This window comes from Leishmania martiniquensis, chromosome 36 (assembly GCF_017916325.1).
Source record: "Leishmania martiniquensis isolate LSCM1 chromosome 36, whole genome shotgun sequence".
Lineage (NCBI taxonomy): Eukaryota > Euglenozoa > Kinetoplastea > Trypanosomatida > Trypanosomatidae > Leishmania > Leishmania martiniquensis.
This window is the reverse complement of record NC_090171.1, coordinates 1,372,699-1,400,000: the sequence shown is the minus strand read 5'-3', so window position 1 is coordinate 1,400,000 and position 27,302 is coordinate 1,372,699. Positions and strand designations below refer to the sequence as shown.

Here is a 27,302-nt window from a genome sequence, read left to right as displayed (position 1 = left end):
CTTCCTCTCGTTTTTCCCGTCGGAGGCAAGTTCGTGACGCTGTCGATGGCAGCTGGCTCGAGGTACTGCTGGTCCAGGCTTCTCTCTCACCTTGCTCTCTCTATTTCGCTCGTCTTTTCCTGGGCACAGTCGACTGCGGATGTCTCGTCTCGTCGGCCGAAGCACCTCTTTGTGTGTGTGTGTATGCGATGCTGCTGGGGTGTGTCAGCCTGCCGCTCGGCATTTATGCCTTTTCATTTGTCTTTGTGCATGTGTGCGTGTGCTCATCTCTGTTCTTCTCTCTTTGATCTGCCAGAGACCGCACGATGCGCTGCCTTCCTCCCTCCCTCCCCCCGCTCCCTTCTTTGCTTCTCCCTCTGCGCCGCCAGGAATGTGGTGGCAGGAGAGGGCAGGAGAGAGAGGGGGGAGGGCAGCGCATCGTGCTGTATGGAAAACAAATAGTTGAAGGTCTAACATGAGGCGGTTCCGTAACGGAAGTATGGCGTGGAAAGAAGTGCGGCAAATCCTTCTCGTCCCTCCCTGCACGCTTGGCTGAACACGTGCCGTGCACCTAGGTGGGCTTGCCGAACGTAGGTCAAGCTACCTGAGACCCCACGTGCACCGCTTCGGCGGGCTCTCCTCTCTCCGCTCTTCATGCATCTTCAGCTGTAGGGTTTATGCTTCTCATCGTGGAAGGCGTGCGCCTGTCTTGCATGCCCTCAGCAGAGTCCCTCAACCCTTCTCCTCTTCCTCGTCTTTGAAGACGTTCTCAAACGTGTGCGTCTATTCGCACCTCCTGATCTTTTTTTTCGTCGTCCCGGCCTTTGCTCTCTCTCTTCGAGCACGCGTACGCGGGGTGACTGTCGTTCGTCGTCCTCGCGGTGTATCAAGCTAAAGAAAGACTTGTGCCCAAGGGACGATACCTCAGAGCATAGGTCGACTTGTTAGTGACGTGGATTGTCCGCTCGCGCTCCTTCCTGCTGCTTTGGTGACCTTCGTTTTTTTTTTAGCTGCTTCCCTGCCTCGCTCTACGTGTGAGACGGTACGGGCGAGGAAGTTGGGCGGCCTGCACCACCGCCTCCCCCCTTCTCTCTCTCGCCCTCGTGTGCGCACTGGCGGCTCCGTCGCGACGATTGCCGGTGTGCCAACCATCGAAGGACAAAACCCTTCAGTAGGGTGAGAGAAGGCGCAGTTGCTGTGCAGTTTATCAAGGGCGATTTAGCTGTAGCCAACAGACCCCCGTTTTTTTTTCGCTGCTTTGAGCTTCCCCTCTTCACGCGAGCGCTTGCGTACACGCGCGTAGGCGAACATTAGGAGAAGCGACGAAGGGAGGAGGAAAGGGCGGGAACCTCGACGTCTTTCATTAGATCAGCCTCCCTCTCTCTCGTCGGCTGTCGTATCGTAGTGCCAGCGAAGTCTGGCACCCTCCCTTTTTTTCGTGTATCTTATGCTCTTGTCGAAGTGCTGGCATGATGTTAGCTGGCGGAGAGCGCAGTGGCGACAGCCACGCACACTATAACAGCCGCGGTCACCACGACGCGGTGAGTGCCCCGTACGAAAAAATCACGCTGCCGTCAATGGCGTCACAGGACTACCTTGATAACTTGCCCGCTTTCGACACGACAAAGCCAATGCCAAAGCCTCGTAGTGCAGTCGAGCGCTTTACGCGGCTGCTGCAGCTGCAATTCGGCCAGGACCCGGACATGCCCATCCTCGGCCAGAACGTCGAGCGCAAGTACCACGGTCTCTTCGACTATCTGGCTAGTCCTCTAACACCGCTGCGTCCGCGCACGTACATCGACTCTTACACGCGCCCGAATCCATGCCCAGAAGAGTATTGGTGGGCGTCCTGGCGGTGGCCTCGCACGAAGTACGTCAACGCCAAGGTACCACCGCCTGTGGATGGCAAGTATACGGACTACTACCACTACTTAGCGTTCAAGAACTGGCTGGAGCGGGAGCGTGATGTTTATGTGGCGCATGCGAACCTGGTTCACGAGATGACCTCACGATGCCTCGTGAAGGAGGGGCAGTACAACGCCGCGAAGAACTGTCGCCACCTGTACCACAAGGCGTTCGCCATGTCTCGTATGGAGGAATTCAATCAGGCGATGCTGTACATGGCCATGACGGGCAATGCTGCAATCCGCGAGACGCCGTACCCGGAGAACTTTGTGGAAGAGAAACGCAAGATCTATGACGATTGGCTGTACCGCACTCGCATGCGCAAGCCTGGTGATGCGGCGTAGTGGGCGTGAAGCTGTACACCGGCGATATATGCTCTTGGGCTATGCGCATCTCCGCTAGCTGAACCCCACGCACAGAAAATGAGGCGCACCCTTGTTTTCCGACGTGCAAATGCTAGTCTAAGGGGAGGAACTGAAGGAGGGGGTGGACACGGAGAAGTGTGTGTGGGCCCACTCTTTTTTTGTGCCCCTCGTGCTGGCGCAATGCCTATTGCCCCCTTTTTCGGGAGGGGGAGGGGGGTGGTTGTTGCGCCTTCTTGGAATATATATCTTTGCTTTCTGCTTTTGGCTGCTCGCCCCCTTTCATGTTGGTGTCTGACCTCACGCAAGCGCACTGCCCCCTCCCCTAGGCCCTCACACGCTTCACCCGACTCTGCCGTCTTCGCCAGATCGGTGTGTGTGTGTGTGTGTTTTGGGGGGCTTCTCATGTTCAAACGGAGCGAAGAGAAAAAAGAGGAACAGAGATGGTGACTGTGGGGCATCAGGACGGGCTCAAGAAAATATGGCTGGACATCTCACTACATTTTTCTTCCGCGCCTCTGTGAAGAGCTCGCTTCCTCGTCCCCACCCCCCGCTGCGCTCTCTTTTCATTGCTCACGCGTGCGAGGGTGCGTGACCAGAGTACGCCTCACCATCTGTGCAGGAGCTCCCACGACAATGACCGCAAATCATATGATTGTGTGTTGTGTTCGCCTTCTGTAGCCAAGAACGTGTCATCGAAGCCCCCCACACACACACACATACACAAACACCTCTCCTCCCGCCCCCATCCCCAAGAAGAGAATGGGGAAAATCTAACCGCGCCGCCCCCAGCGTCGACTTCGCGCGAGGCTGAGGATGAAAGAGAACGATGCACTGCAACGCTGCTGGGGGGGGGCAAAGGTTCATGCGCGGCTGGGAGTAAGCCAACGCGATCGCCGTCTTCTACCACGCTCGAGCGTCTTCCTGTCGGTCGGGTATATGCTCACATTTTTTTAAGGTCCCTGGAAAGCAGTGGCAGCGAGCGGGAGGGATTGCACGGCATTTTTTCAACCCCACCACTCCCATGAGCCGGCGCCGGAGGAAAGCGACAAAGGTCTGGCGATGGAGGCGCACATGGGGAGGCGTGGGAAGCCTTGATGTATCGCGCACCACCTTCTTCAGTGTTTGTACGCGCCTGCTCGCGATCTGCACACGTCTCAGCACACACTCTCTTCACTCCTCGCCTCCCTCTGATTTCACTTTGTTTTGCCCTACGGAGTACGCACAGAGTTGCCGCTGCCACGAGACCCGCCTTGCAGCCATTGCTCTGTCCTTCCCCACTTTCCTTTCCTCCCTCCTCTTCGCCGTGAGTTTGTGGGCAGCGCCTCTCTCAAATTTCGTTCCCGTTCCTTGCAGCTGGCTCGGCATGCTCAGCAGCAGCACTGGCGCTGACGCAGAGGGGAGCACAGACCCGCTCCGCTCAGCCCTCACTGCCGCGGAAGTGGACGAGGACCCCAACGTGGAGGTGCTGCGGGTAAGCGAGCGCATTCAGAGGCTGACGCGGGCCACCGACGCCCTCATTGCCCGCGACTTTGTCCTGCGCGAGGAGGAGGCCATCTTGGACGACCTCGAAGCCTACCTCGGCTCGCTCGAGAGCGAAGTGAAGAGGGCCGAGTCCCAGACCGAGGAGCTCCGTAGCAGGAGCTCCTTATTGCGCCCCGGTAAGTGGCGCGCTGTTGCAGGCGAGAATGCAGAGGTGAACGCTCTGTGGAACGAGTACGGTGAGACCATGGGACGTCTCGTGAAGCAGCACGCGCTTCGGCTTGCAGAGCTGGAGAAGGCACTGACGGCCGTGTCGACAAGAGATCCAGAGCCGCTGACGCCGAAGCCACTACCCCCGCCGCCAGCGGCAAGGCCATCAACGACGAAGGCAGTCGTGCGGGATGCGCCCACGTGACAGAGCACGCATTCGTAGCACAGCGTCGCCGAAGACGACGACGGGGCATGCCCTGACGGAGACAAAGAGAGGCGCGAGGGGGTGGTGGTGCGCTGCTGGCGTGTACGTGCCTCTTTTGCTCAGGCCCTTTCTCAGAAGCTCCTCTTTGAGGCTCTGCGTGCGCGCTCAGCACCCTCGCCTTTACCTCCCCTCCCCCTCTCCCTCCTCCTCCGCTGCGCGCGACATGACGGCTTGTTCTTGTATGCTGTCCTACGTCTTACCTCGAGTGTCCCTATCGTCTTCCGTCTCTACTCCTATCCTCACAAATGCACACATGAACACGAAATACCTCTTGAGCGCTACGAGGGCCACTCGCTCATCAAAGCGTGAGATGATGCTGTGCACAGGAGTTGAGGAAAGCGACACTGTGCATCTCAACTCACCTCCCCCCTGCCCCGCCCCGCCCTGTCCTTGGCACGCCTGCGGCCGCCTTTCTTTTTTTTCAAGTTCTTCATGGCCCCCCTCGCCGCCCATGAGGACACGAGGCCAGGGACCCTCGGATCGTCATACGCACACAGACAGGGGAGTGAAGAGAACCGCGATGCCCATCACTTTGCCGCTCGCAGCGGTACACGCCGCGTATCCGTTTGGCTCACCGTCCCGCTCTCTCTTTCAAACTCTGCGTGTGTATGTACGTGGAAACGTGACTCATCCACTGCACCATCTGCTCGCTCACTCACCGACAGTCTCCTTGTCTGTGTCTTGAAAGTACACACACGCAAACACAAGCACACAGAGAAAGCACCATAGGCCAAAGGGGGCTCATCAAAGCTGGCTTCGCGCACACAAATGTGTGTGGAGGGAGAGGCTGACGTGCGACTGTGCAAGCACTGACTGACTCTTTCGCCTCTCTCTGTGTGCGTGCGCGTGTGCCAACACGTCCATTTGCGGCCTCGTTTCCTTCTCAGCATTGCTCGTTACCTTTCGCTACCGACGAGCTGACCGGATCCCCCGAAGGGCGAGGCGACAGACGTGAAACTATCGCCTAGCCAGCGCAGCCTGCCATAATTTTTCATGAACGCCAACAAGCAGAGGCCAACGACATATTGGAGGCACTCGCCTCAAGTTGTGGTGTTGGAAGAGATCGCTCAGACACTCCATGGCAGACCCGTTCTTGGAAACCGGCAATCCGCTAGAGCTGGAGGTGACTCGGCTTACGCAGGAGAACCGTGAGCTTCGTCAGGAGAACGCAAGGCTCCGTGCTCGGATTAGTTTGACCGCCACTCCTTCAGCAACCGCATCGAATGCCCTCAGCGAGCGAGCCTCAGTGTACAGCGTTGTCGACACGGCGGCTGTCTCTGCCGGGAGCTCGGCAGGGGTGAGGCCGACAGACAGGCTCAGTGGCGCCCCTTCGCCCCACTCTACACAGCCCGCTGCGGCACTGACCCCCAAACAGCATCGAAAGCAAGCTGTGTCTACCGAACGCATTGAGGAGGCGGTTCAGCGAGTCAAGAGGGAGCTGCGCGCGGAGGTGGGAAAGTACCAGAAGGCGGCGGAAATGAAGGCATCGCAAATGGAGCAGCTCAAGCAGCAATTCGAGCTGTTCGTCACGGCCACCTGTGAGCGAGAGGCGGCATATGAGCTGGTATATATGGAGGTGTTTCGCGAGCTGGAAGAGCAAAGGGCCCTCGTGCGCGCTGCACAGGCGCAGCTAGAGGAGCAGCGCATAGCGGCCGTCGAGATGCGCACGTCGTTGCAGGCCGCTGTGGCAGAAGCTGCAGCGCCCTCAAAGCGCCGCACGTTGACATCCTCTTCGCGAAATCCGCCCTCGAAGTCGGAGGATGTTGCAGTCACGTCCTCATCTTCTGCGGCGCGTCCAGCAAAGAAGAATCGCTCTGAAAAGACCCCAGACCACACCGATGATGATGAAGAGTCATGCGCGACAAAGACGCAAGCCGTGCAGGAAGACACAAGAGAAGTACAGCGCGAATTGGCCGCCCCGGTGCCCAGCGTGAAGCCTGAGCCGCGACAGCTGAGAATCGTTCAGGGTGGTGCAGCTCTTCGAGCTGACAAGAAGACCGCTCGGCTCAAGCGCCCACGTGCGAGCTCCGCCGTGAGCGTGTCTTCGGCAACTCGTTCGACACGGGCGAGGCAGACAGCGGCCGCCTTCGCGCAGCTGCAGATGCCTTCTGCTCCAGTGTTTGCCGCCGCATCCGTGAGCGCAGCTGGCTACCCGGCGGCAGTCACTATGGGACTCTATCCAGAAACGGTCGCAGCAGCGTCCTCCGCTGCTGTTGCTGCTGCCCCCGCCCCTTCCCCAGCACGGGAAACTGCAAGCAATGCTCTGGGGGATCTCTGGACACTTCTCGCCCGTCACACAGAGGCCACTCACGGTTTCCTCCCCCTGTGGCAGCATCTTGACCGCCTCCACGGCTCGGAGCGCTTGGCTGCGCTGCGGGTTAATATCTCTCTCTTGCTTCATTTGTTGGGCCCTGCCGATGACGCGAGGCCGCTTGCATTGCCTGCGCCTCTCTCGACTTCTACATCTGTCCCGCCCACCTCTATCACGGTGGTGGCGACGGCGATTCGCCTCCTGGCGGTGCAGCTGGAAAGTGAGGTGCAGCAGCAGCGCGGTGCCGCCGTAGGCCGCACGGACGCAGCCACACAGCAGTGCCTGGTACTGTTTCACTCTCTCTTTTACCGTATCTGCGTTTCGACACTGCGACGGTGGCAAACTGCCGAGGCCGGGGCTGACGCCGTCGATAACTGGGCAACGGCGCTCGTCCACCTGTACGGATATCAGCCCGCCTTGTCGAAGCTTGCACAGTACACCAACTCCACTGTTGCCTACGAGCGCACGCACCTGGGGCAAGGCTGGGTCACTTACACGGCCCAAGCCATCTTTGCGCAGTGCTTCACGTCATCGTCCACGTCGTCCGCCGAGGTGGCGGTGGCGCGCTGGAGGGAGTTGTGCGACAGCATCGGCTGGAGTCCTCATTCTCTACCGCTGGAGCGACTGGAGGCGGCAGCGGCGCGCTGTGTCGCGCGAACGCGAGTGGGCCTCAACTCCTTTACTGCAGCCTCCGCCGAGGAGGCGCTGCTTTCGCTGCGTCTCGTTGTCTTGTACCGAGGCTTTGACCACATGGAGCGCATCGCGGCGCTGCTGGAGCTGCCGGGAGTGCTGCCGATGGTGATTACAAAGGAAATCTATGCAGAACTGGTGAGTTTAGCCGTCATGGATCGAACCCCGTTTCGTACCACCGATGCTTTCCAGCATGCCGTGCGTCTTCTGAAGGAGTACGTGCAGGAAGTCTTTCCAGAGCGCTGCACGTCGGCGGAGCACTTCGTGAGCGTGCCACGCCTGAGCCACCTGCTGGCGACACTGGCGCTACTGCGCGCGGAGCCGGCGGGGACTATACCCACCGCAAGAGGCGCCGAGGCTGACTCTGTGATCTGCGAGGCGGTGCAGGAGGGTCGCCATACGGCCTTTCGATGGCTTCACGCGCAGAAGGTGGCCCTCAGCATGGTGCGTCAGAGCACCGCGCTGGCGCGCGACCGTCAACTGCTCCTCCGAGACACAGCACTGGGGCAGCATCTCCTAAGCGAGGCGATCAGAGGGGCGAATTCCTAGTGTCCATGCCTCTCTTCCTTTCTGCTGGCGTGGTGCCGCACACCCTGTGCGGGAAGCACCTCTGAGCAAGAGGGCGAGCAGACGGAGGGCAGAGCCTTGACTTGCGCAGCAGCTGGTGCGCGTGCACTTGTGCCGCCGCCGAACGACGCATTGGAAAACGACAAAGAAAGGATATGAGAGTGTACGGGGCCGGGCTGCGGCTGCGGCATGCACACCTGCAGGGCTCTTACGTGCGCTACAATGGCACACAGGCGCCTGAAATCGAGTGCGGCAAGAGTAAAAAAGATGAAGGGTGAACCGCGAGCGCTCGGGCCCATTGCTTAGGCGCGAATGCCCTCGCCTCTCACTTTCTGGTCCCCTCTCTGCGGCACTTTCCTCTTTCCTCTTCACCCTGCAACCCTGACTGGCCTCCCTTGCTGGAAGCTGCATAAGACACACAAAAAGAAAGAAGCACGCTCGCGCGCAGCTCAGCCGCCGGTTGCGCACCTGCACAGTACCGAGAGGGCTCATCCTGTGGCCTCTCTTCCTTTGCCGTGCCGGGAAGAGAGCGCACCTCATCCGCTGTCCTGCTGGGCGACCTATATAGATATATGTATATATATATACTGTTGCACTGACCGTTGAAGCCATGGTGTTCGTGGTCGTGAAGGGAACGAACTACCCTGATGAGTTCACACTGGAGCGCGCGCTGTCAGACGCCCTATCCTCCTCTGAGCAGTCGCCGAAGGGCCCCTCGGGCGTCAGCTCCAACCCTCCTGCGTGCACACCTGCGTCCCCTGCGAACACGATTGTGCCAGCCATCGCACACATTCTCAATCAACGCCATCACGTGCGCCTGATGCTCATGTCGGCCCAGGAGCTGGCGACGCTGTGGCCTCAGCAGCAGCGTCGCTCCGATGGAACGGCTCGGATAGAGGCAGGGGAAACGCACGAACTGGAGGAGGCCCTAAACCGTTATCAGGCCCTTATCGATGCCCTTTACAAGCGACTCAAGGACGCAAAGACACCGGTGCCAGCAGATGAGTTTGACGACGCCGAGCGCGAGCTGCGCACGCTCACGACCACCCTGTACCCTTCCCTCTGTACCCATGCAAACGGGCCTGAAGCGGCGGTACAAGAGTTGTACAGGAAGCACGAAGACCCTGACCTGGACGAAGACGCGCGTTTGATTGTGTACCACTGCCGTGCCCTTCTCGATCCCGCCTGGAAGGCGGATGAGCGAGTTGAGGAAGATGAGGCAGCGCTGTGGTTCTGCGGAAAGCCGATGGAGGGAACGCTGGCCAAGTACTGTGGGCGCAACGAAAAGAGCAAGGTCATTGTGAAGGTCGCGCCGCGGAAAGGACCGGCTCCGAGTTGTGAGCCGCGCATGCGGTACGAGGATCAGCGCGCGCTCTACCGCACCATGTGCCAGCGGCGTGAAACATACAATAAGCTGGAGGACTCAGAGCTGCGCGACCGCGTCCTGCAGCAGTCGCGGGGCACGGAACGATTATTGCTGAGTGCGACAGCGGCTGCTGGCAGTGGCGGCACAGTGGCGCTGCGCACAGACGGGCTGCGTCCCATCTTCCCTCGCAAGGAAGAGCGTGAGATGCCCATCTCGTGAGAATGAGCTATTGGCCTTCACACCTGGCAAGTAATGCGGGACAGGAGTGCCGCCTGTACGTTTCGGGCCCTTCCTCTGCTCATGCGGTCGCGGTGCCCTCCCCTCTCTCCTCCCTCTCCATACGGAGATATGCTGAGTGGCGGGCGCCTGTGTGCCAATGGGCATGACAGCGTCAGCTCGGCCTTCGCTGCTCGCTTTTCGTTCTTGGTAATCCGCCTGTGCACCTCTTTCTGGTGTACGTGCGGCATATCTTCCGCTCCTCGGGTCCTTCCTCCGCCCCGCCATTACCACCCGGCTCCCCTCGACGGCGGAATGAGGAGGGCGCTGCCTCGGGAAACACTCTTCCACTGCTCTGAAGCACAAGAGGGAAAATGCGTGAGGGACGTCGGGATGGCAAGCGAAACGGAAGAAAAAAGAAGCGGTACGATAAGCGAACGGACAACAACGTCAGAGCGAGCGCAGACCTTGCCTTCCACCTCGAACTCAGATTGCGCGATAACGGTTGTCTTTGGCGGGACCTTTCGGACAAATAGAGAGGGCACGTGCATGTGCTCACGTGCGCTATGTGATGTACCCACCCGCCCCACCCCTGCTCTCCTTCCCCTTCCCTTCTCTTCCCTTTGTGTCTTTTACAATGATGAGGGGATGCGTCCGCCTTGGCTCGCACTCCATTCCTGTTCACTTTCCACTCGAAAGGCCGGGCACCTGTGTCGCACTTAGAGAGCTCAGTTGCCGGCGTTGGTGGGCGTGGTTTTTTTACTCGCACTCTGACGGGGCGAGAGAACACGAGGACGGGTCTCTCCGTCTGCCCCTTCGCCTGACTTTTCGTACACCCGCAGCATCAAGTGACATGTCCTCCCTCAAAGACTGTCTTCGGGAGGTACGCAAGGCCGTCACGGAGCATCTTGAGGGGTACCACGGAGGCGGCCCAGAGCAAGCGCTGCAGCAGACACCACGCGAAGAGGTTCTGGCAATGATCTCCCTCATCTCCATCTGCCTCCTGGAGCAGGAGTTGCACAAGTGCGGTGATGGCGGCGGCACCAGTCTGCACGAGATGCAGGCACCCCTCAAGGTATGCCGCAAGGCTCTCAAGTCTTTCATTGCGCGCTACGCCGCCGGTGATGAGGGCGCCTCCGATAAGAAGCGTCGTAGAACAAGGCAAGACACAGAGGCGCCAACGCCTTTGTCTGCATCCCGCGGCACCCCTACCGCAGAGAGGCCAGAGACTTCCGCGCCGATCAACCTGGGCCAATACGCCTCATCCGATGCCTTCGACCAGAACAAGCAGAAGCGAATGAAGTTTGCGCGCCTCATGGGCGGCGCCAAGGTGGCTGCGGAGGAGAAAGGCAGCGCTGGTGGAAACTTGCGTCACAATACGTTTGTCGCGAGCAAAGACGAGCTGAAGCGCATGAGCGCGAACCTCGAGTCGCAGTTCCAGTCGGCCATGAGCCACAAGGGCAAGAAGGGCCTTGGAGCGTAAAGCGCTACATGGAGAGAGGGAGGCAGGGCCAGACAATGCTGCGCCCCCTCTCCTTCTCTTTTCATGCTGCTCTCACTCAACCCCAGCTCGCTTGCGGACGTCTTTCTCTGCTTCACGCGTCAACTGTGGCGTGGCCGCCAAACTGATCGCCGGAGGCGGTAGAATAAGAGAGGGTCGCAGGTGGAGCAGGTGCGGCGTTAGCGGTGCCGTGTGTGTGAGCGCGTTGGCGACTGCACTCAGACATACAAGATGACGGTGATAACTAATGAGTTTGACAAAGAAGTGAAGACATGGCAGTATTGTGAGAGCCCTGTGTAGGCCGAAGATCAGCATGTCTCCTCTTTTTTTTCTAGGGAAGGTCGTCGGGCTTCACCCTCTGCTCTCCTGCAGTTGCAGCAACCCGTATAGGTGCTGCACCTGTTGGCGTGTGCGGGGCACTGAGGCTCAGTGCGCTTCTCCCGTGCTGTCAGCCCTTCCGCTTCCTACCCGAAGTTGGAGCGACTTTTTCAGGCCGATGCCGATCCTGCACAGCGTGACGTGCCACCAGTAGTCGAATCCATGCATTCTTTGTATCGCACTTTCATCTCTCCCTCTCTCCTCTCAATTTGCCCTCTCGCCTTTGTCGCAGAAGAAACTTCGACTCCAGTACGCTTTACGCGCCTCTCCTCATACGCATACACAGGCACGCATATTCCTGTGTACTGGCCCCTTTCGTTTCCCGTCTCACTCACGCCTCCACCCCTTTTTACCTGCTCTTCACTCACCCACCGACACACACACACACGTAACGTGTCCCAAAGGAATCAGAGAGCCCATCGCTGGCCTCCTCTGTGGTGGTGGTCGTCGTGTCTTTCCCCACCCTCACTCCATTTTTTCCCTTTCTGCACTGCACGCGTGTGCCCCCTTCCCTTCCCTTTCTCCTTGGCAGGTGCCACGGTATTAACGTACTTGTTCGTGACACCTCTGCTCTCTCTGGCCCCCTCTCCCTTTCATCTCATCGTGCGAACCCTCGGGCACTGTCCGCTTGCTTTCCCCTCTTCAACAAGTGGCTCGCAGGTCGACTCGAGAGGTCGTCATTCTGTCAAGGCAGGCGGTAACCGTCAGTGAAAGTACATACGAGGTGAGGGAGGCTCCCTAGGAATCGGTCCCCGCGACGACCTTTGATTGAAAACAGACAACGTGCTGCAGGGCCCGAGGATCTGCGGAGAAGAGTGGCGGGATACCTGAAAAGGGGGGAAAGGTCAAGTGAAGAGCGCAACGCCTGCCTCTTCCTGCACCATACACCGTCTCTCTCCCTCTCCTTCTCTGTCAGTCTCTGTGCGTATGGAGCACGACGCACCGATTAAGAAACGAAGAACGGTGACAAACGTACTCAAGCGCACACCTCGCGCGTGCGCGTAGACGGCAGGTTACAGGAGTAGCGCGATCCAAGAAAACCCAGCTGGAGACAATGATGCGTCGATTACTTCCCCTGCGCCGCGTGGTAAGCCGCGTCTCTGCAGCGGCTCCAGCAAGATCTTTCCCACGCACCCCTCACGCAGCTCTCATCACAGGGCGCCGCCATGCCGCGGACTTCGTGCCCGAGCGGCAGCTACTCTTTGACAACGACAGCTTCCTCAGTGGAAGCTCGGCCATGTACATCGAAGAGCTGTACCAGCAGTGGAAGAAGGACCCGGCATCGGTGGACGCGTCGTGGGCCGAGCTTTTCTCCCGCAGCGACCTCGGCAACTACGACCAAGCGCTTCTCAGCACGCCGATTCGCGTGCTGCCGACGGAGAGCAGCGATGAGGCGGTCGTAAAGCAGTCCCTGGCTGATTGTGGCCGCCTCACTCGGATGATCCACACTTTCGAAGACCGCGGTCATCTGATGGCGCAGACGGACCCGCTGAACTACATGGACATCGATGTCACCGAGCGCACGCCGTCGCGCCGGTACAAGGAGATGGTGCGTCTCGACCTCGCGTACTTTGGCTTTAGTGATAAGGACGCTGACCGCATGGTGCGCGTTGGCTTTCAGAATCAGATAGGCGGCGTCTACGACACCTCCTCGCCACTGATGACGATCCGCCAGCTGCACGAGCTGCTGACGGCGCGCTACTGCGGCCGTATCGGTTTTGAGCTGCTGCATCTCACTGACGGCGACGCGAAGCGCTTCATCCGAAGCCAAATCGAGCTGACAGACGACTCCAGCGTGTTGCATCGCCCTATGAGCCGAGAGGAGAAGCTCCGTATTTGGGACACTGTTGCCTCCGCCGTCTTCTTTGAGGACTTCTTCAAGCGCAAATATTCGACGCAGAAGCGCTTCGGCTGTGACGGGGCAGAAACCATGGTCGTCGGGCTCCGTGCCTTACTGGAAAAGTCGTCCGAGCTCGGCGTCCAGTCGATCAACCTCGGCATGGCCCATCGCGGCCGTCTGAATGTGCTGTGCAATGTCATTGGCAAACCCTTTGAGGTAATCTTAAAAGAGTTCGTGGGCGTCACGGGCCAGGAGCTTTTCCCTTTCCAAATCCAATCTGACGTCAAGTATCACCTCGGCTGCCATGCGCAGCTGAAGCTGTACTCGGGCAAGGTGATGAAGACAGAGATGCTCTGCAATCCGTCGCATCTCGAGGCTGTCAACCCCTTCGTACAGGGCTACACGCGGGCGATGCAGGTGGCTTTGGGGGAGAAGGGCCGCGAGATGGTGCTGCCCATCGAAATTCACGGCGATGCGGCTTTCGCCGGCCAGGGCGTCGCTTTTGAGACCATGTGCATCAGCGAAGTCGGCGAGCAAGACACGGGCGGCACGGTGCATGTGGTGTGCAACAATCAGATTGGCTTCACTACCGACCCCAAGTCGAGCCGCAGTAGCGCATACTGCACCGACCTCGGTCGCGTCTACAACTGCCCGATCCTCCACGTCAACGGCGACTACCCCGAAGAGGTGGTGCGCGTGTTTGAGTTCGCGGCTGAGTACCGGGCGCGATTCCACAAATCTGTCGTCATCGACCTCGTGTGCTATCGCCGCTTCGGCCACAACGAGAACGATGACCCCAGCATCACTCAGCCACTCATGTACGAGCGTGTGCGTGCCATGCCGGACGTGTTTCGGCGGTACTCCGATGCGCTAATCGCCCAGGGCGTTGTGACGCTACAGCAGTCAACGCAGAAGGCGATTGACGAGAAGGCGCGCTACGGCAGCTACCAAGAGGCCGCCGCGAAGGTGAACTACGCCGAATACCTGAAGAAAAGCATTCCTGACAAGTGGAAGAACATGAAATACTCCGACGAGCTCGGCCATGTGACGCAGGAGCCTACCGCCATCACGCAGGAGACGGTGGACACGATCTTGAAGGCGCTCAAGACGTACCCGGAAGGTTTCCAGCTGCACCCGAAACTGAAAGCGGTGCTGGATCGCCGCAGCGAGACGATCGAGACCGGCGAGGGCATCGACTGGGGCACGGCTGAGGCGTTAGCCTTTGGGTCGTTGCTGCTAGAGGGGCATCAGGTGCGTGTCACCGGCGAGGACGTCGAGCGCGGCACGTTTTCGCAGCGGCACGCCGTCATCCACGACCAGAGCCAGGAGCGCAGCTACGTCCCATTGGCGCACATTAGCGATACACAGGGGAAGATGATCATCAACAACAGCCCCCTTAGCGAATATGGCATGCTCGGCTACGCCGCCGGCTACTCGCTCTATGATCCCACCTCGCTGGTCATCTGGGAGGCTCAGTACGGCGACTTCGCCAACGGCGCCACCATCGTGTTCGACCAGTTTCTGAGCGCCGGCGAGTCCAAGTGGAACCAGCAGCAGTCGTGTATTGTAACGCTGCCGCACGGATACGATGGAAAGGGCGCCGAACACAGCAGTGGACGCCTCGAGCGCTTCTTGCAGATGAGCAGCGAGGACGTGACCACGCCGGCCTACAGCAAGGAGGAGCGGGCGCACCGCATCAACTGGGAGATCGCGTACCCTAGCACACCGGCCCAGTACTTTCACCTGCTTCGCCGCCACCAGAAGCGCAACTTCCGCAAGGCGCTGATCATCTTTTTCTCCAAGCAGTATCTGCGCGCGCCGAATGTCTCGAGGCTTGAGGAGCTCACTGGCGGCGCGTTTCAGTCCGTCATTCTGGACCCATCCGTTCCGTCCAGCCAGGCGCGCCGCCTTGTGATGTGCACTGGTCAGATCTACCACTACCTGAATAAGTATCGGGAGACGAAGGGCGTGAAGGATGTGGCGCTCGTGCGCGTGGAGGAACTCTCGCCCTTCCCAGTGGCGGAGGTGCAGCAGCTGTTGGCCGAGTACAGCAAGGCGGAGCTCATGTGGGCGCAGGAAGAGCCGAAGAACATGGGATCTTGGGCCCACGTTGAGCCACGCATTGAAGAGTACACGAAGGGCAAGCGGGAGCTGCGCTACGCCGGCCGCAGCATCACTGCGGCCCCATCCACCGGGTACAAGAGCAAACACGACAAGGAGCAGCAGTTTATTTGCGAGATGGTCTTCCAGTGAGGTCCCGGTCGACTTGTCCGCTGCTGTTCAAGGAAAGCGAGGGGGGGCGGATGGTCGGGGGTGTCGTTGTATGCGCCTCACGAAGGGCGCTGCTCTATGTCGCCTCTGGTCCTCTCCAGCCTCAGGCGACTGTGAAAGGACGGCTACGTAAAAAAGGGGGAAAGTGTGGTGGAGGGGAAGAGGGGTCTTTGTGTTTGGGCTACGGCACACTCTTCTTGCAAAATATTCCTTCTGTTTCGCCGGTATCGCGAGGTCGCGCCCACGCACGCGCACACTGACCCACTTTTCAGCGAGGAATGCTTACATACATACACTGCCGCTGTTTTATTCGACTCATCGGAATTGGTCTATTTACGTATGTATGAGCGTTTTCTTCTTTTTTTCTTCTTTGCATTTACGCCGAAGTACCTGTGCCTTATGCTGTCTGGTCGTGGCTTGTAGCAGTGACCCCCCCCGACACACGCACACGCGCGCGCGCGCTCTCCAGACATCTCGAAGCACACACATACACAATCGTGCCTTCACAGTGGCGTGTCGTATTCCTGTGCCCGCTCATGCCTCAGGGGTGGGGAAATCGAGGCGCTCATCTTTCCATTAGCTTGTGTGGCGCACGTGCTCTTGGCGAAGGAAGTGGCACGCCGACTCTCTGTCATGGACCTGTGCTCGACCTTTCCATACTGATGTCTCGGTGGTGTAAACTTTGCTTCGCTCCTTTGAACAGGCGATGACAGTTCGGATTGGCTGCCGCGTGTCGTTGACTTTTTTCTCGTTGGTGTTGCTGTTGTTGTGGGCATCTGAGCCCCACGTCCTTTGCCAATATGCTCCCTCCCCTTTGCTGTTTTCTTCCCCTCTCTTGACGTGTATGCCGCAGCGATGACACGCTCATCAGCGCAGCCCTTCCACCTTCATTGATTTACTCCTATGAGCCCCTACGTGAAGCGCTCCATCTCCTCCTCACACCAGCTCTAAGCTCCGTCGTAGATCGAAACCCTCTAGCACTGTACCTTGTCGAATATGCCAGAGCGTTGCTTGCGCTGCCCCTGCGCTGACGGGCCTCTTCACTTCCGTTAGTAACGTTCTTTCCTTGACTGGCAGCAGCGCGCACACGCACAGCTCTATTTTCTTCGCCGCCCTAATGGTTATCTTCTCCCTCGTCATTTACACAGAAGCGCCGCCGCTGGCTGGTATGCTCGTACAGTTTCGGAAGGGCCCCACTCCTAAGCACAAGTGAGCAAGCTAAAAGATAGACGGCCGCAGACAGAATCGAGAGCATGGCCATGTCTCCACCCCCCTCCAACACACACACACACACCTTAGCACCTCAGCCGTCCTCCCCTTGCACTTATCTCTTACGCACGTCCTCAAAGCCGCCTGGTGATGCATGCCAGCCTTTTCTTACGGCTGCAGTGTGCCAAGCAAAGGAGGGTAGCAGACATGGGTGACAGCATGACTCGCCGCGCCATGCCACCGCAGGAAGGTGTAGCTATCCGAGGAGACGGGCGGCCTGGTGCTAGAAAAGGCGGCTACTAGTTTGTCTGGGCTCACCAGCCACGTCCTTGCGGTGCCTTTCTAGTCGAGACAGCTGAGAGACCCGTGAACGTGAGCATAGGATCGCACTCGGGTACATTAACAGGGGTTGCTGCTGCTCCGTCCTGGATGCGCGTTGCCGGATCAGTGCCGGGGGTGGGGGGCGAAGGGGGCAACCTCCAGGCGCACGCCAGTGCATCTCCACTCCCCCCCATGCTGAGTCTACTTCCCGTGCATTTGGTATGAAAGCGGTAAACGTTTCAGTGTCTTCGTGCCCCCTCTCTCCCGCACTGCGTTGCTTCTCATTCCACTTCTTTTTTTTCTCTGCATGTGATTTGGCTTTCGACTCGTCGTGCGTCTCTGCGTCATGCGACACGCAGGAAAGAAATCGAGAAGAGAGAAAACGCAGAGCCGCCGCGCGAAACTATCATTGCCGTCGCAAAGAAACACCGACACACAAAGACACGCACACTCACGCGAAAGAAAGGGACGGGAAGAGCCGAAGGAAATAGAGGGGGGCGCCACCTTTGCTACCTCGGCCTCCTTTGATCCGACAGCATACGCAGCCTCTTTTCTGTGTGTGTCGGCAAACTGCACAGCGAAGAGTGCCGGGTCCACTTCTTTCGCTACTGCTCCGAGAGACACGCAGCGCTATACGGCTTTTCATCACCCCCTCGGCAATTCCAAGATAGCTCGAGCGCAGAGAATCGCTCTTAATACAGACGAAACGAAAGGTACAACAGGCTCATGCTGCGCTGGAGTGCCCGACGCTTAGGCAAGGCCAAGTCAGCGTCGCACGTGTACGAGCTGCGCACCTACGTGGTGGCACCCGAGAAATATGACTCGTTTCACCAGCTCTCCATGAGGTGCATGCCGCAGCGTCCGCCGATTGGAAGCTGTCAGGGGTGCTGGACTGTTCAGCTTGGTGGTGTCAACCAGTTCCTTCAGATTTGGGGCTATGAAAACCTGAAGCACCGCTACGACTGCCGCAAGCAGTTGGAGCAGGATCACGAGTGGTTTCGTACGTACGTGAAGCCGGCCGATGACATGATTACTTCCAAGTCTAACACGCTCCTGCGCCTGGTGTACCGAGAGGGCAACGCCAGCACGCAGAGCTACAAGTACCTCATGCAACTCTCGCCTCACAAGGAAGTGGAGCTCTCAGGCCCAAGCGCCATTCTCGCGGCCACTTTCCAGGTTATCGTGGGCGAGGAGGAGGGCAAGTACATTCACCTCGTGAAGGGGCACAATCTAGATGACGTGATCCCGGTGACACCGACGCTGGGGTGCTCCTCCAAGATCATGGGCCCAGTGCGGTGGTCATCTACAATGAACTGTCTCTGGCGTTGAAGCCTCCTTAGGCCTCACGCAGCATCTATATATATTTCGATTGTTGCCCTCATCTATGCTCTCAAGCGTCGCTTTCGTTGTGGTTTCACTGCGAAAATGTCTGTGCCTTTCCCTTCGGGGAGAGACGTCATGTCTCCCTGTATGTGTGTGTGTGCGTGTGAATATTTGTCTTTCTTTTGGCTCCCCTCTCGGCTCGTCGTTACCGCCCACGTCAGTCCTGCGTTCGCTCTTTCCCCCAACCTCATTTCCATTGCCATCCGCATCACCGCGCTGTGTCATCTACGCCCTCTGTCTTTTCTTCCTCTTTATCCCCTTCAGGTGTTTGTCTGCCGCCATTTACCGAAAGTGAGCTGAGGCAAGCGCTTCTTCTCACCCTCTGTCCTTGGGGGAAAGTGGGACGGCGAGAAAGAGAGGGAGGAATAAAGGAAGACACAGCGTGTAGCACGTGTGTGGAGGAATGCGCGATGTAGGCTCTAGAGGTGGCTCATCTATGCTCACCATGTCGCGCTGCAAGTCACGGCCCTGAGAGACTGGAGCGACCTGCTTTGCTCTCTGCCTCTGCTGAGCTCAGTCCTCTTGTCGCTACCGCGTGTCTGAAAGAGCCTCCATGTAAGAGAGGTGTGATGCAGGTGGCATCTTTTCACGCTACGGAACAAAAAAATGCGGCATGTCCCGCTGCGGTTAAGCAATCGGACTGCCCCATTAGTGGCGGCCGCTTTTGCGCACGGCTTTTCATCTGCCGCCACCCCCCCTCCTCCTCCGTGCGAGGAAGCGCCTGCCTCGCCTGGGCTCCCTTTATCCACGCGATCAAGCCCGTCCCTGCCGTTCTCCTCCTGCGCCTGCGCTGTCTGCTCTCATCGTCCTTTTCCCTGAAGCGCTGCATCGGCGGTCGCTGCTTGAGTGGGTCACTCATGAAAGCTTCTTTCCTCTGGCGGTTTCAAGCAGCTAGTCACCCGCTCTTATTGGAGCGCATCTTCGTCATCAACCTTGACCGCCGCCCTGATCGATGGGCAGCGATAAAAGCAGTATGCGCCCGTGCAGGCCTCCCAGCAGACCGAACGGAGCGCGTTCCTGCCGTTGAAGGCGCTTTAATCGACTTGAACGCTGCGCATCGCTGCGGGCTCGTCTCTGCGCTGGGTTTGCTGCGGCTGAAGGAGCCCCCCGAGCACCGCATATGGGGGATGGACCTGAACAAAGCCGCGCTCGGGTGTGCGCTGAGTCACATACGTCTTTGGGCACGCATCGCGGCTCTGGGTAGAGTGAGCAACGTGTCCGCCCAGGCGCTTGCGGAGGCACTGCCGAAGCCGTGCTTCCTTGTGCTGGAGGATGACTCGATATTAGTGGACGACAACGACGGTGATACGGCGAGTGAGCCGCTGTCGCCACCGTTTCTCGATCAGCTTCAGCGCCGTATGTGTGGCGTGCCGGCAGACTGGGAGCTTGTGTATGTGAGTGGCCTCGACACGGCGCGGCAGTGCCCATACATGCAGGTAGCGGAGGGTGTCGCGCACGTCCCGCAGTATCATCGCACGACGAACGCGTACCTGGTGACCCCGCAAGGTGCACGACGGCTGCTCGCAACCTGTGTTCCCCTCACATTCCAGCTCGACACTGCCATGACAATGAACGTGGGCTATCCGTCCGACTTGGCCGATGCCGCGCGCGCGACAACCCTGCCGCGTGTGCTCGACCCGATCTGCTACACTCTCCAGCCACCGCTCATGCGGCAGTCTGTTCTGCTTGGCACCGACATCCAGAAGTGAATGCAAGGTTGCTGCGTGCCGGCCACCTCTCCCCCCTCCCCCCAAAAAAGGGGGGCGAACAGAGAAAGAAGTAGTAGAGGGTGCCGCTTCGCCATCCCAGGCGTGCACAGGAGGCTGCACAGAGATCCGTGGCAGCGTACCCAAGAGCGCCGGTAGGCATACCTGTTTTTCTCAAGGTCGTGCATGGGGGCATGTACTTGGCGCATCTTCACGCGGGTCTGGCACACGTATTTGCCCCTGTCCCTCCTCTTTCTCGTATCGAGCCTCTGACGATTGCAGGACCCCCTCTCTATCTCGCAGCAGAAAGCGAATGCGGCAAGCTCCTTCTTCGATTTGCTCTCCAGGACTTGGAATGAGACTATACCTCCTCTGCTCAAGGTAGTCACACAGGAACCCTAAATAATGGCCAGCTCGATGAGACCGCGCCATTCGCGGCTTGAGTGTGTGCCTGTTTTGGGCGCGCCGCTGCGAAGGAGTCGGAGACGCGAAAGAAAAGGCAAAGCAAGTCGACTCGCCACCAATTCGCAGCAGAAGCGTGCAGCTCACAAGTACTGCTTACTTCAAAGGTCGCCCCCCTCCTCACCCGCCTTCCCCCCCTTTAGATATGAGTCGCGCGACCGTTTTTTCATGTCGACTGCCCGTCCCTCGCTGCTTTTATTGCATACCGATTGTATGTATATGTATGCATCTGTTCACGCCTTCCCTCTCCTGCTGCTGCCGCTTCACGTGGTTTTCTTGTGTGGCATCTCTTTTCCCTCTCTGCTTTTCGAAATGGTGCTTCGCTCGTCCTGCGGTGATACCCACCGCCACACACACACGCACACACACACGTAGCCTCCACGCAAGCAGCTAAGAGAAAAAATTCCCTCTCGCCTCTCTCTCTATCGATTCCCTTCTTCTCCCCCGTCGGTGTCCCTCTTTGCAACGTTTGCGTGCTCGCTTGCTCCACACGCACGCCGTGTGCGTATCCTTTCTTACCCCTCTCCCTCGGCTCCTCTAGAAGGACTTCGAGCGCCAACAACGGTAGCAACTAGCGCGAATCGTCATGCCCCTCTTTGGCAATATATTTCACAAGGAGACGCCGGAGGAAGAGGTGCGGAAGTGGACGCGCACTCTGCGATCGGAGCAGCGAAAAATCGAGCTGCAGGTCACCAAGATCCGCCGTGAGGAAGCCAAGGTGAAAATATCGATGAAGCAGGCGGCAAAGCAGAACGACCAGGTGGCGATGCGGATGCTGGCAAAGGAGATGATCCGCTCTCGCAAGGCTGTAAATAGGATGTATGCCTCCAAAGCGCAGATGAACTCCGTCTCAATGCAGCTGCAAAATCAGCTGAGTCAGATGAAGATGTCCAGCTCGCTAAAGAAGAGCAGTGAAATCATGAAGGAGATGAACAGTCTGGTCAAGGTAAAAGAAATTCAACAGTCCATGATGGCGATGAGCAAAGAAATGGCGAAAGCAGGACTGATCGAGGAAATTATGAACGACACTATTGATGAGGCGCTGGACGATGACATCAGCGACACAGAGCTAGAAAATGAAGTGAACAAGGTGGTGATGGACGTGGTGCAGGGCCAGATGGAAGGTGCGCGCGTCGGTGCCTCTCGAATCCCAACGATGCAGCAGCAGGAGGAGGCCGCAGAAGATGAAGGGGATGACGAGCTCATGGAGAAGTTCAATGCACTGCGCAATTCGTAAGCGAGGAAGGAGAGGCTGTCGGCTGTCAATGAAAATGTCCGAAAGACGGAGGGAGAACGGAGGAGGAGGAGGAGAGGGGGAGGCGGCGGTAAGTCGAGGACCAGATGCCTTCGCATGTGTCCCGGATTCGATGAGCTTTTCTCTGGACACCATGTGCATCTGCCTCTCGAGCTCAGTGGAGGGACGGGGCCGGTGGGAGGGGAAGGGGGCTGGCAATGCGATGCGACGCGACAGCGCATTTCTCTTCTTTTCTGCTTTGGCTGGTGCCGGCAGCTCTCAGCTCTTTGATCTTTCGTCTCGCCCCCTCTTCCGGCACCCCTTCTCCCACCACCCTAACGACGCCTCGCTCACCTGTCCCTTGCTCACCCACCCACCCACACGCACACACACACACACACCATTCCGGCTCCCCCACAGCCCTGTCGGCATGGCGCATTGCATATTTTTTTCCAGCTCCAACTTGTCATTTCTCCAGGAACCGCTTATGAAGGGTGAGCCGAGAGGTGTGGAGCGGAGATGGGCGCGCATCCCCCCGCCCTCGCCCCATGTAAACCCTCAAAGACGTGCAGCTATAGTTGCTTGTGCCCAACTACTGCCTCTGTTGCCCTGTGTTATTCATCTCTGCTCTTTTTGTTGCTGTGCTGACCCTATGCCGCCTCCTTCCCACCTCCTCATCCTCTTTGTAGCGCCTGTAGAGCGCTCTCTGCACCCGTGGCTAAATCTCATTCGATGCTCACAGCCGTCTGTCGCCGCGGCTGCTCTTGATCACTGCTCCCCTCCCTCCCTCTCGCTGTGTGCATGCTGTGTGTTGTCCGTGTGTGCGTGCATTCCTCTCGCCTGACGGCTCCGCACTACCTCCTGTGGGTCGCTACCGCTGATTTTTTTCGTCTCTCTCCCCTTTCCTCCTTTCCCTTCGTCGTCTCTCTCCCCCTGTTTTGGTTGCCTTTCCCTCTTGTGTGTGTGTCTGTGTGAGCATGCGTGCACGGGGTGTGAGTAAAGCCACATGAACCCACGCACGTGCCTCCGTCGAGCACGGCTGAATCTTGGGTATCGGCGAGCAGCTCTTGGCTGATGCTGTGCCTAATGGCCGAGCGGCCATGATGAACTGTTTACCCGCTCACCACGAGCTGCGTCGACGAGTCGAAGCAAGTCTATGCCTCGCGCTACTGTCAAGGGCGTGTGCACCCAGCAGAAAATGAACTGCCGCTATATACACAGACCGAGAGTAGCGTCCCAGCTGCCACGGCACGTGCTGGCCCTCCAAGCAAGCCCCTGCCTTCGAGGCATCAACGAAGATGGAAGATGAAGGCGGCAAATCACCCCTCCCCCCTCTCCTCCTCGAGGTGGCAGCGCCATCCTCTTGCAGGCGTGAGGATGCGAACATTTGAGCGCTGTGCGCACGCGCTGCCCATCCACAACGCGTGTGGCCTATCACGCCTGAGCAAAGGCACTCAGAGGTCAGAAGAGCGCGAATGGCTTACAGAGCAGGTCACGAGGAGAGGTCCACAGCGATCAGCTCCACAGCAAGTGCGTGCAGCATGCGCGGTGTCTCTTGCGTCCAGTGGGGGTAGCCCAATGGGGCACAGATTCTGAAAAGATGGCCAAAAGACTCTAGCTTGCCCCACCGACCCCTCCCGAGTGCAATCTGGAGAGTGAACTTAGCACCTTATTAGGATGCAGCGGCTTGCACCGACGCCGGGCAAAGCGTGGTTCACAGGTGTGGCTCACAGTCTCCCAAGGCCCTGCCCTAGAGCGAAATGACGTTTTCCTTGAGCCCATGTGTCGTGCGTCCAGACGATCCTCCCCCCGCCAACCGCACGACAGAGGCCACCGTTTTCGTCATCAGGCAGGTCTGTGGGTGTGGCCCAGCTGCGTCCGTCCGGCACCTATCGCGCTACATGAGCCCCTAAAGAAGGATGAGGAAGAGGAAAAACAAAAACGGCGAGACGCATGGTCCAGCTCAATCGTGGGCGGCTCATCCTAGGACACCAGCAGTACTCAGTGGTAGAAGAGGGTGAGCTGTGGCCGCATGTGTGGAGTCATGGACTCGCAGGAGGCAGAGAGGGAGGGGGAGAGCAGTTCGCAAAAAAAAACGGACCCTTTTCGTTGTGTCGCCTTGACTCTCGTGTTTGGCGTGTCGGTGTGGCCACTCTGAGCTTAGTTTAGTGTCTATTGCCGATGCTGCTTGGGAAGAAACGCGCAAGAGAGCGAGAGTAAAAAGGCTGTTGGCGTTGCCTGGGCGCGTACTGACTGCGCTGCACCCTTGCGGGTTGTTTAATGAGGTATGTAGCTGACATGGTAGTCATCGAGGAGAGGATAAGCGGCTGACGTTGGAACGTCCGCTGCGCGGCGTACTTGCCCCTCCCTCATTCTGTGCAGGCTTCGTGAACAAGAAGCAGACGGTCAACCTTGGGGAGAAGGTCATGCAGAGAATCGGTTCTCACAGGCAGGTGTACTTGCACGAAGCGGCGATGTCCTCGCCCCTCTGCTGAAGTCACTGACCGACGAGGAAAGAGGAGAGCCATTCCCATACTCTATTGGTGCTCTTATCCTTCTTCGACGTATCTTTCGCTTCACCTCACGCAGCAGCTCACGAGCACAGCTGATCCCCCGCCCCCCCTCCCTCCAACGCACACATACACACACACACACATACACACACACACAGCCCTATCATTCAGTAACTTTCCCCCGTTGTGCTCAACTATTCTCCCTATCCCTGCCTTGTACATGTCTACGCTCGTTCCACGCGTCAATCGATAGGCAGGAAAGCAAAGTTTGCGTGGTGCATGCTCACGTGGCTAGCAGTCCTGTGTGCGGCTGCCACGCATCACCCGCTTCCCTTTCGCCTCCCTACCCGCGAACCATCGCGCGGATATTCGCAATCGGTTGCGGCCTACCCGCACGTGGGGCAGCAGAAACGGAAGGCAGCATACACCGCCCAGATACGCTGTCTGTTACCATGTCGGACGGAGTGTGGGGTAGCGTGGCGGTCGACTGGGAGGCGCAATATGAGCGTGACTTTGACGCGCAGAGGTCCAGCGGCCCCTTCGTCTTCACGGAGGAAGAACGCCGAAAGAACCGTGAGCTTCTCTCACGACTGCGTGACCTTCTCCCGTTCAGCGACGCATACAAGGTGAGCGACTGCGACCTGATGTATCGCTTTCTCATTGGCAATCACTGGAGTCTCAGCGCGGCCGAAAGGGGAATGCGCAACTACGTGCAGCTGCGCAAGGCGAATCATCTCGACAGTATCATTGGGGAGCAGCTGCACCCCACCATTTGCTCGGTGCTCTCGCCCATCCACAAGGGCGCGCCGTGCCCTGTCTACGGCCTGGACAAGGAGGGGCTACCAGTGCTGTGGCTTTCGCCGGACGCCAGCAAACTTGTCTCGGCTATGAAAGAGTTCACCAGCGAGCAGCTGTTGCGTGGCCAGTTGCGGTCCATGGAGCTGGGTCGCTACGCCTGCCTGCAGCGGAAGGTGGATCGCTGCACGTACGTAATTAATCTGGGCGGCATCACCATGTCCAGTGTGAACAAGGCGACGCTGACGCTTCTCAAGGGTGTCATGAGCCTGCTGCAGGTCGCCTACCCTGAGATTATGCGCCGCCTGTTGATCTTCAACACGGGGTGGGCAGTTTCCGCCGCCTGGAAGGTGCTGCGGCCGCTGGTGGATGCGCGTGTGCAGGACAAGATCAAGTTCGATAGCGGCCCGCCAACACTGGCGTCGCTGCAGCTGTACATAGAAGCCGACCAGGTGCACCCCTCCTTCGGCGGCACTGGGCTTGTAAACACACTGGACCCAATTATCGAAGTCGAGGTCCGCCGCATCCGGCGCGGTCTCGAGGGCCCAGTTTCCTCAGCGCCCGCCACCGCCACTAGGTTGGCCATTCGCGGGCCTTCCACGGAGTCTCACCAAAACGCGAGCCTGCTGAGCCCGGATGCACTTACCCTGTGCAGCATTCACTCCGCGTCCCCGCCCAGCACTCTCTGCCCCTCCCCTATGGAAAGCCTATCCTTCGCTTCCCAAAGCCAGACTGAGGAGCGAGAACGAGTCGTTATCGGAATGCCCAGCGCCGTGTCGGCCTGGTTGGCCAAGACAAACGCCGACAGCAGACCAACAGCCGCGCTCGACACGTCACCCAGTGTCGCCTCCAGCTCTGACGAGTACGCCTACGGCAAGGAGGAAGTATCCTCAACTTTCGCCACTGATAGGGCATCGGGGTGCGCCGATGGTGATGGTGCTGCTTTGCTTTCTTTGCGGGGCTCGTCGGCAAGCGGCACCGCGGCCTCCTCACGCGAGTCTGCGCCGATGCATGCCGTGGTGGGCGTAGAGTCCACGGCAGAGCAGCAGGCAGAGCTGCCTGCCGTGGGCATCTCACTAGCGTATGGCGCCGACGGCAGCATCAGTGGTTACTGTGGGCAGCAGTGGGTCGGACGCTTCCGACAGGGTCGGCTGTATGCTCCCGACATGAATGGCACGGACGCCGCGTCCTCGTCGCTTTTTCCCTGCCTCCTGCCCGCACCGCCATCCTCCGTCGCACCAGGGCGCGCGGAGCGCAACGCGGGAGTGCCAGCGGGTGAGCTTTTGACTGAAGCGGGCCACCCGCTGCACAACTTCTTCATGGTGTGTGATGGCCAGCGTCGTGCCCGTTATCTGCTGCGCGAGAGTCGCCTCCGAACCCGGCTGACGATCTACAGCGTGGTTGGAGACCCTGTGGTGCATACGGAGAAGGATAAGCAGCACTACATCGAGGGTGAGCGCGCGAAGCTGGGTGTCGTGGTTCCGCACGCGAACGCCGCCAGCTGCGGCGGAAAGGGGGCTTGGATGCTCTACGGGGAAGATGTGACTAGGCGCTCATCGCGCAAACCAATGCTGCCACTGCGGCAGCTCTTCTCGAAGACGAAGCCGGCGGTGCGGGCCGCGGAAAGCAGCGGTGGCGGGGGTCAGCCGACGAAGGGGCAACGCAGCAGATGGCCGAGGTCCATTTTCACCGCTTTGCGCTCCGGCGCCGACTCGACTTCGAAGAGATGGTCGAAGCTCACCGCTTCGGCAGCGTCCGGCCCTGCCGGCGTCTCGCCTCCAGGCCCGCCTGACCACTCTCCGCAAAAAAGCAGCGCAGCGGCAGACGACGGCACACAGCTGCTCGCCGAGTGCAAAGGGCAAACAGTCATCTTCTACCATTTCCTGACCAAGAGCTCGCTCTTCGATTTGTTCGCCCTGGCCGTCGCGATCACGCAGTCATGGAGTAATGAGATGGATGAGTACAAGAGCAAGACTGCACCGTCTTAGGCGGCGAGATATGCCCACACTGACGTAATATCGCAGAGGAATGGAAGGGATCGCTAGTCTCTCTCTCTCTGTCGCCGCTGCTGTAGTTGCACGAGGTAGGAAGAGAGAGGAACTGTGTGTGCGTATGTGTGTGCAGCGGTGAAGGACGCGGGACGCGAGCCCTCGCTGACATCGAGCACTTCTCTGAGCACCAACCGGGAAGAGGTCGGCAGATGACACGGCTCTTTGCTTGTCTTCCTCTTCCATCTATTCTCAGCTACTTTTACCCCGCTTCCGGTCGCAGGTAGAATACCCGCCGTGCTTCTTCGACGTGCTGCATACACAGCAGCGGGCACTTCGCTTCACCAT

General features: G+C 58.8%; 10 protein-coding genes across 10 annotated transcripts; all 10 read left to right on the top strand.

Annotated features, from left to right (window-relative positions):
* Positions 1 to 1,448: 1,448 nt before the first annotated feature.
* LSCM1_00377 (uncharacterized protein) lies at positions 1,449 to 2,228 on the top strand (the record flags this gene model as incomplete). The annotated part of the gene is made up of 1 exon (XM_067318029.1): positions 1,449 to 2,228. The coding sequence occupies one exon, from the start codon at positions 1,449 to 1,451 to the stop codon at positions 2,226 to 2,228; it is 780 nt and encodes a 259-aa protein (XP_067174134.1).
* Positions 2,229 to 3,612: 1,384 nt separating this feature from the next.
* LSCM1_00376 (uncharacterized protein) lies at positions 3,613 to 4,143 on the top strand (the record flags this gene model as incomplete). Its single annotated transcript, XM_067318028.1, has 1 exon — positions 3,613 to 4,143. One exon carries the CDS (start codon positions 3,613 to 3,615, stop codon positions 4,141 to 4,143), a length of 531 nt encoding a protein of 176 aa, XP_067174133.1.
* Positions 4,144 to 5,281: 1,138 nt separating this feature from the next.
* LSCM1_00375 (uncharacterized protein) lies at positions 5,282 to 7,753 on the top strand (the record flags this gene model as incomplete). Its single annotated transcript, XM_067318027.1, has 1 exon — positions 5,282 to 7,753. The coding sequence occupies one exon, from the start codon at positions 5,282 to 5,284 to the stop codon at positions 7,751 to 7,753; it is 2,472 nt and encodes an 823-aa protein (XP_067174132.1).
* Positions 7,754 to 8,381: 628 nt separating this feature from the next.
* Positions 8,382 to 9,356, top strand: LSCM1_00374 (uncharacterized protein; the record flags this gene model as incomplete). Its single annotated transcript, XM_067318026.1, has 1 exon — positions 8,382 to 9,356. One exon carries the CDS (start codon positions 8,382 to 8,384, stop codon positions 9,354 to 9,356), a length of 975 nt encoding a protein of 324 aa, XP_067174131.1.
* An 850-nt stretch (positions 9,357 to 10,206) lies between these two features.
* LSCM1_00373 (uncharacterized protein) lies at positions 10,207 to 10,836 on the top strand (the record flags this gene model as incomplete). The annotated part of the gene is made up of 1 exon (XM_067318025.1): positions 10,207 to 10,836. One exon carries the CDS (start codon positions 10,207 to 10,209, stop codon positions 10,834 to 10,836), a length of 630 nt encoding a protein of 209 aa, XP_067174130.1.
* A 1,450-nt stretch (positions 10,837 to 12,286) lies between these two features.
* LSCM1_00372 (uncharacterized protein) lies at positions 12,287 to 15,325 on the top strand (the record flags this gene model as incomplete). The annotated part of the gene is made up of 1 exon (XM_067318024.1): positions 12,287 to 15,325. One exon carries the CDS (start codon positions 12,287 to 12,289, stop codon positions 15,323 to 15,325), a length of 3,039 nt encoding a protein of 1,012 aa, XP_067174129.1.
* Positions 15,326 to 17,599: 2,274 nt separating this feature from the next.
* Positions 17,600 to 18,202, top strand: LSCM1_00371 (uncharacterized protein; the record flags this gene model as incomplete). Its single annotated transcript, XM_067318023.1, has 1 exon — positions 17,600 to 18,202. One exon carries the CDS (start codon positions 17,600 to 17,602, stop codon positions 18,200 to 18,202), a length of 603 nt encoding a protein of 200 aa, XP_067174128.1.
* Positions 18,203 to 19,113: 911 nt separating this feature from the next.
* On the top strand, positions 19,114 to 19,965 carry LSCM1_00370 (uncharacterized protein; the record flags this gene model as incomplete). Its single annotated transcript, XM_067318022.1, has 1 exon — positions 19,114 to 19,965. The coding sequence occupies one exon, from the start codon at positions 19,114 to 19,116 to the stop codon at positions 19,963 to 19,965; it is 852 nt and encodes a 283-aa protein (XP_067174127.1).
* A 1,045-nt stretch (positions 19,966 to 21,010) lies between these two features.
* On the top strand, positions 21,011 to 21,661 carry LSCM1_00369 (uncharacterized protein; the record flags this gene model as incomplete). The annotated part of the gene is made up of 1 exon (XM_067318021.1): positions 21,011 to 21,661. The coding sequence occupies one exon, from the start codon at positions 21,011 to 21,013 to the stop codon at positions 21,659 to 21,661; it is 651 nt and encodes a 216-aa protein (XP_067174126.1).
* A 2,962-nt stretch (positions 21,662 to 24,623) lies between these two features.
* LSCM1_00368 (uncharacterized protein) lies at positions 24,624 to 26,954 on the top strand (the record flags this gene model as incomplete). Its single annotated transcript, XM_067318020.1, has 1 exon — positions 24,624 to 26,954. The coding sequence occupies one exon, from the start codon at positions 24,624 to 24,626 to the stop codon at positions 26,952 to 26,954; it is 2,331 nt and encodes a 776-aa protein (XP_067174125.1).
* Positions 26,955 to 27,302: the final 348 nt, after the last annotated feature.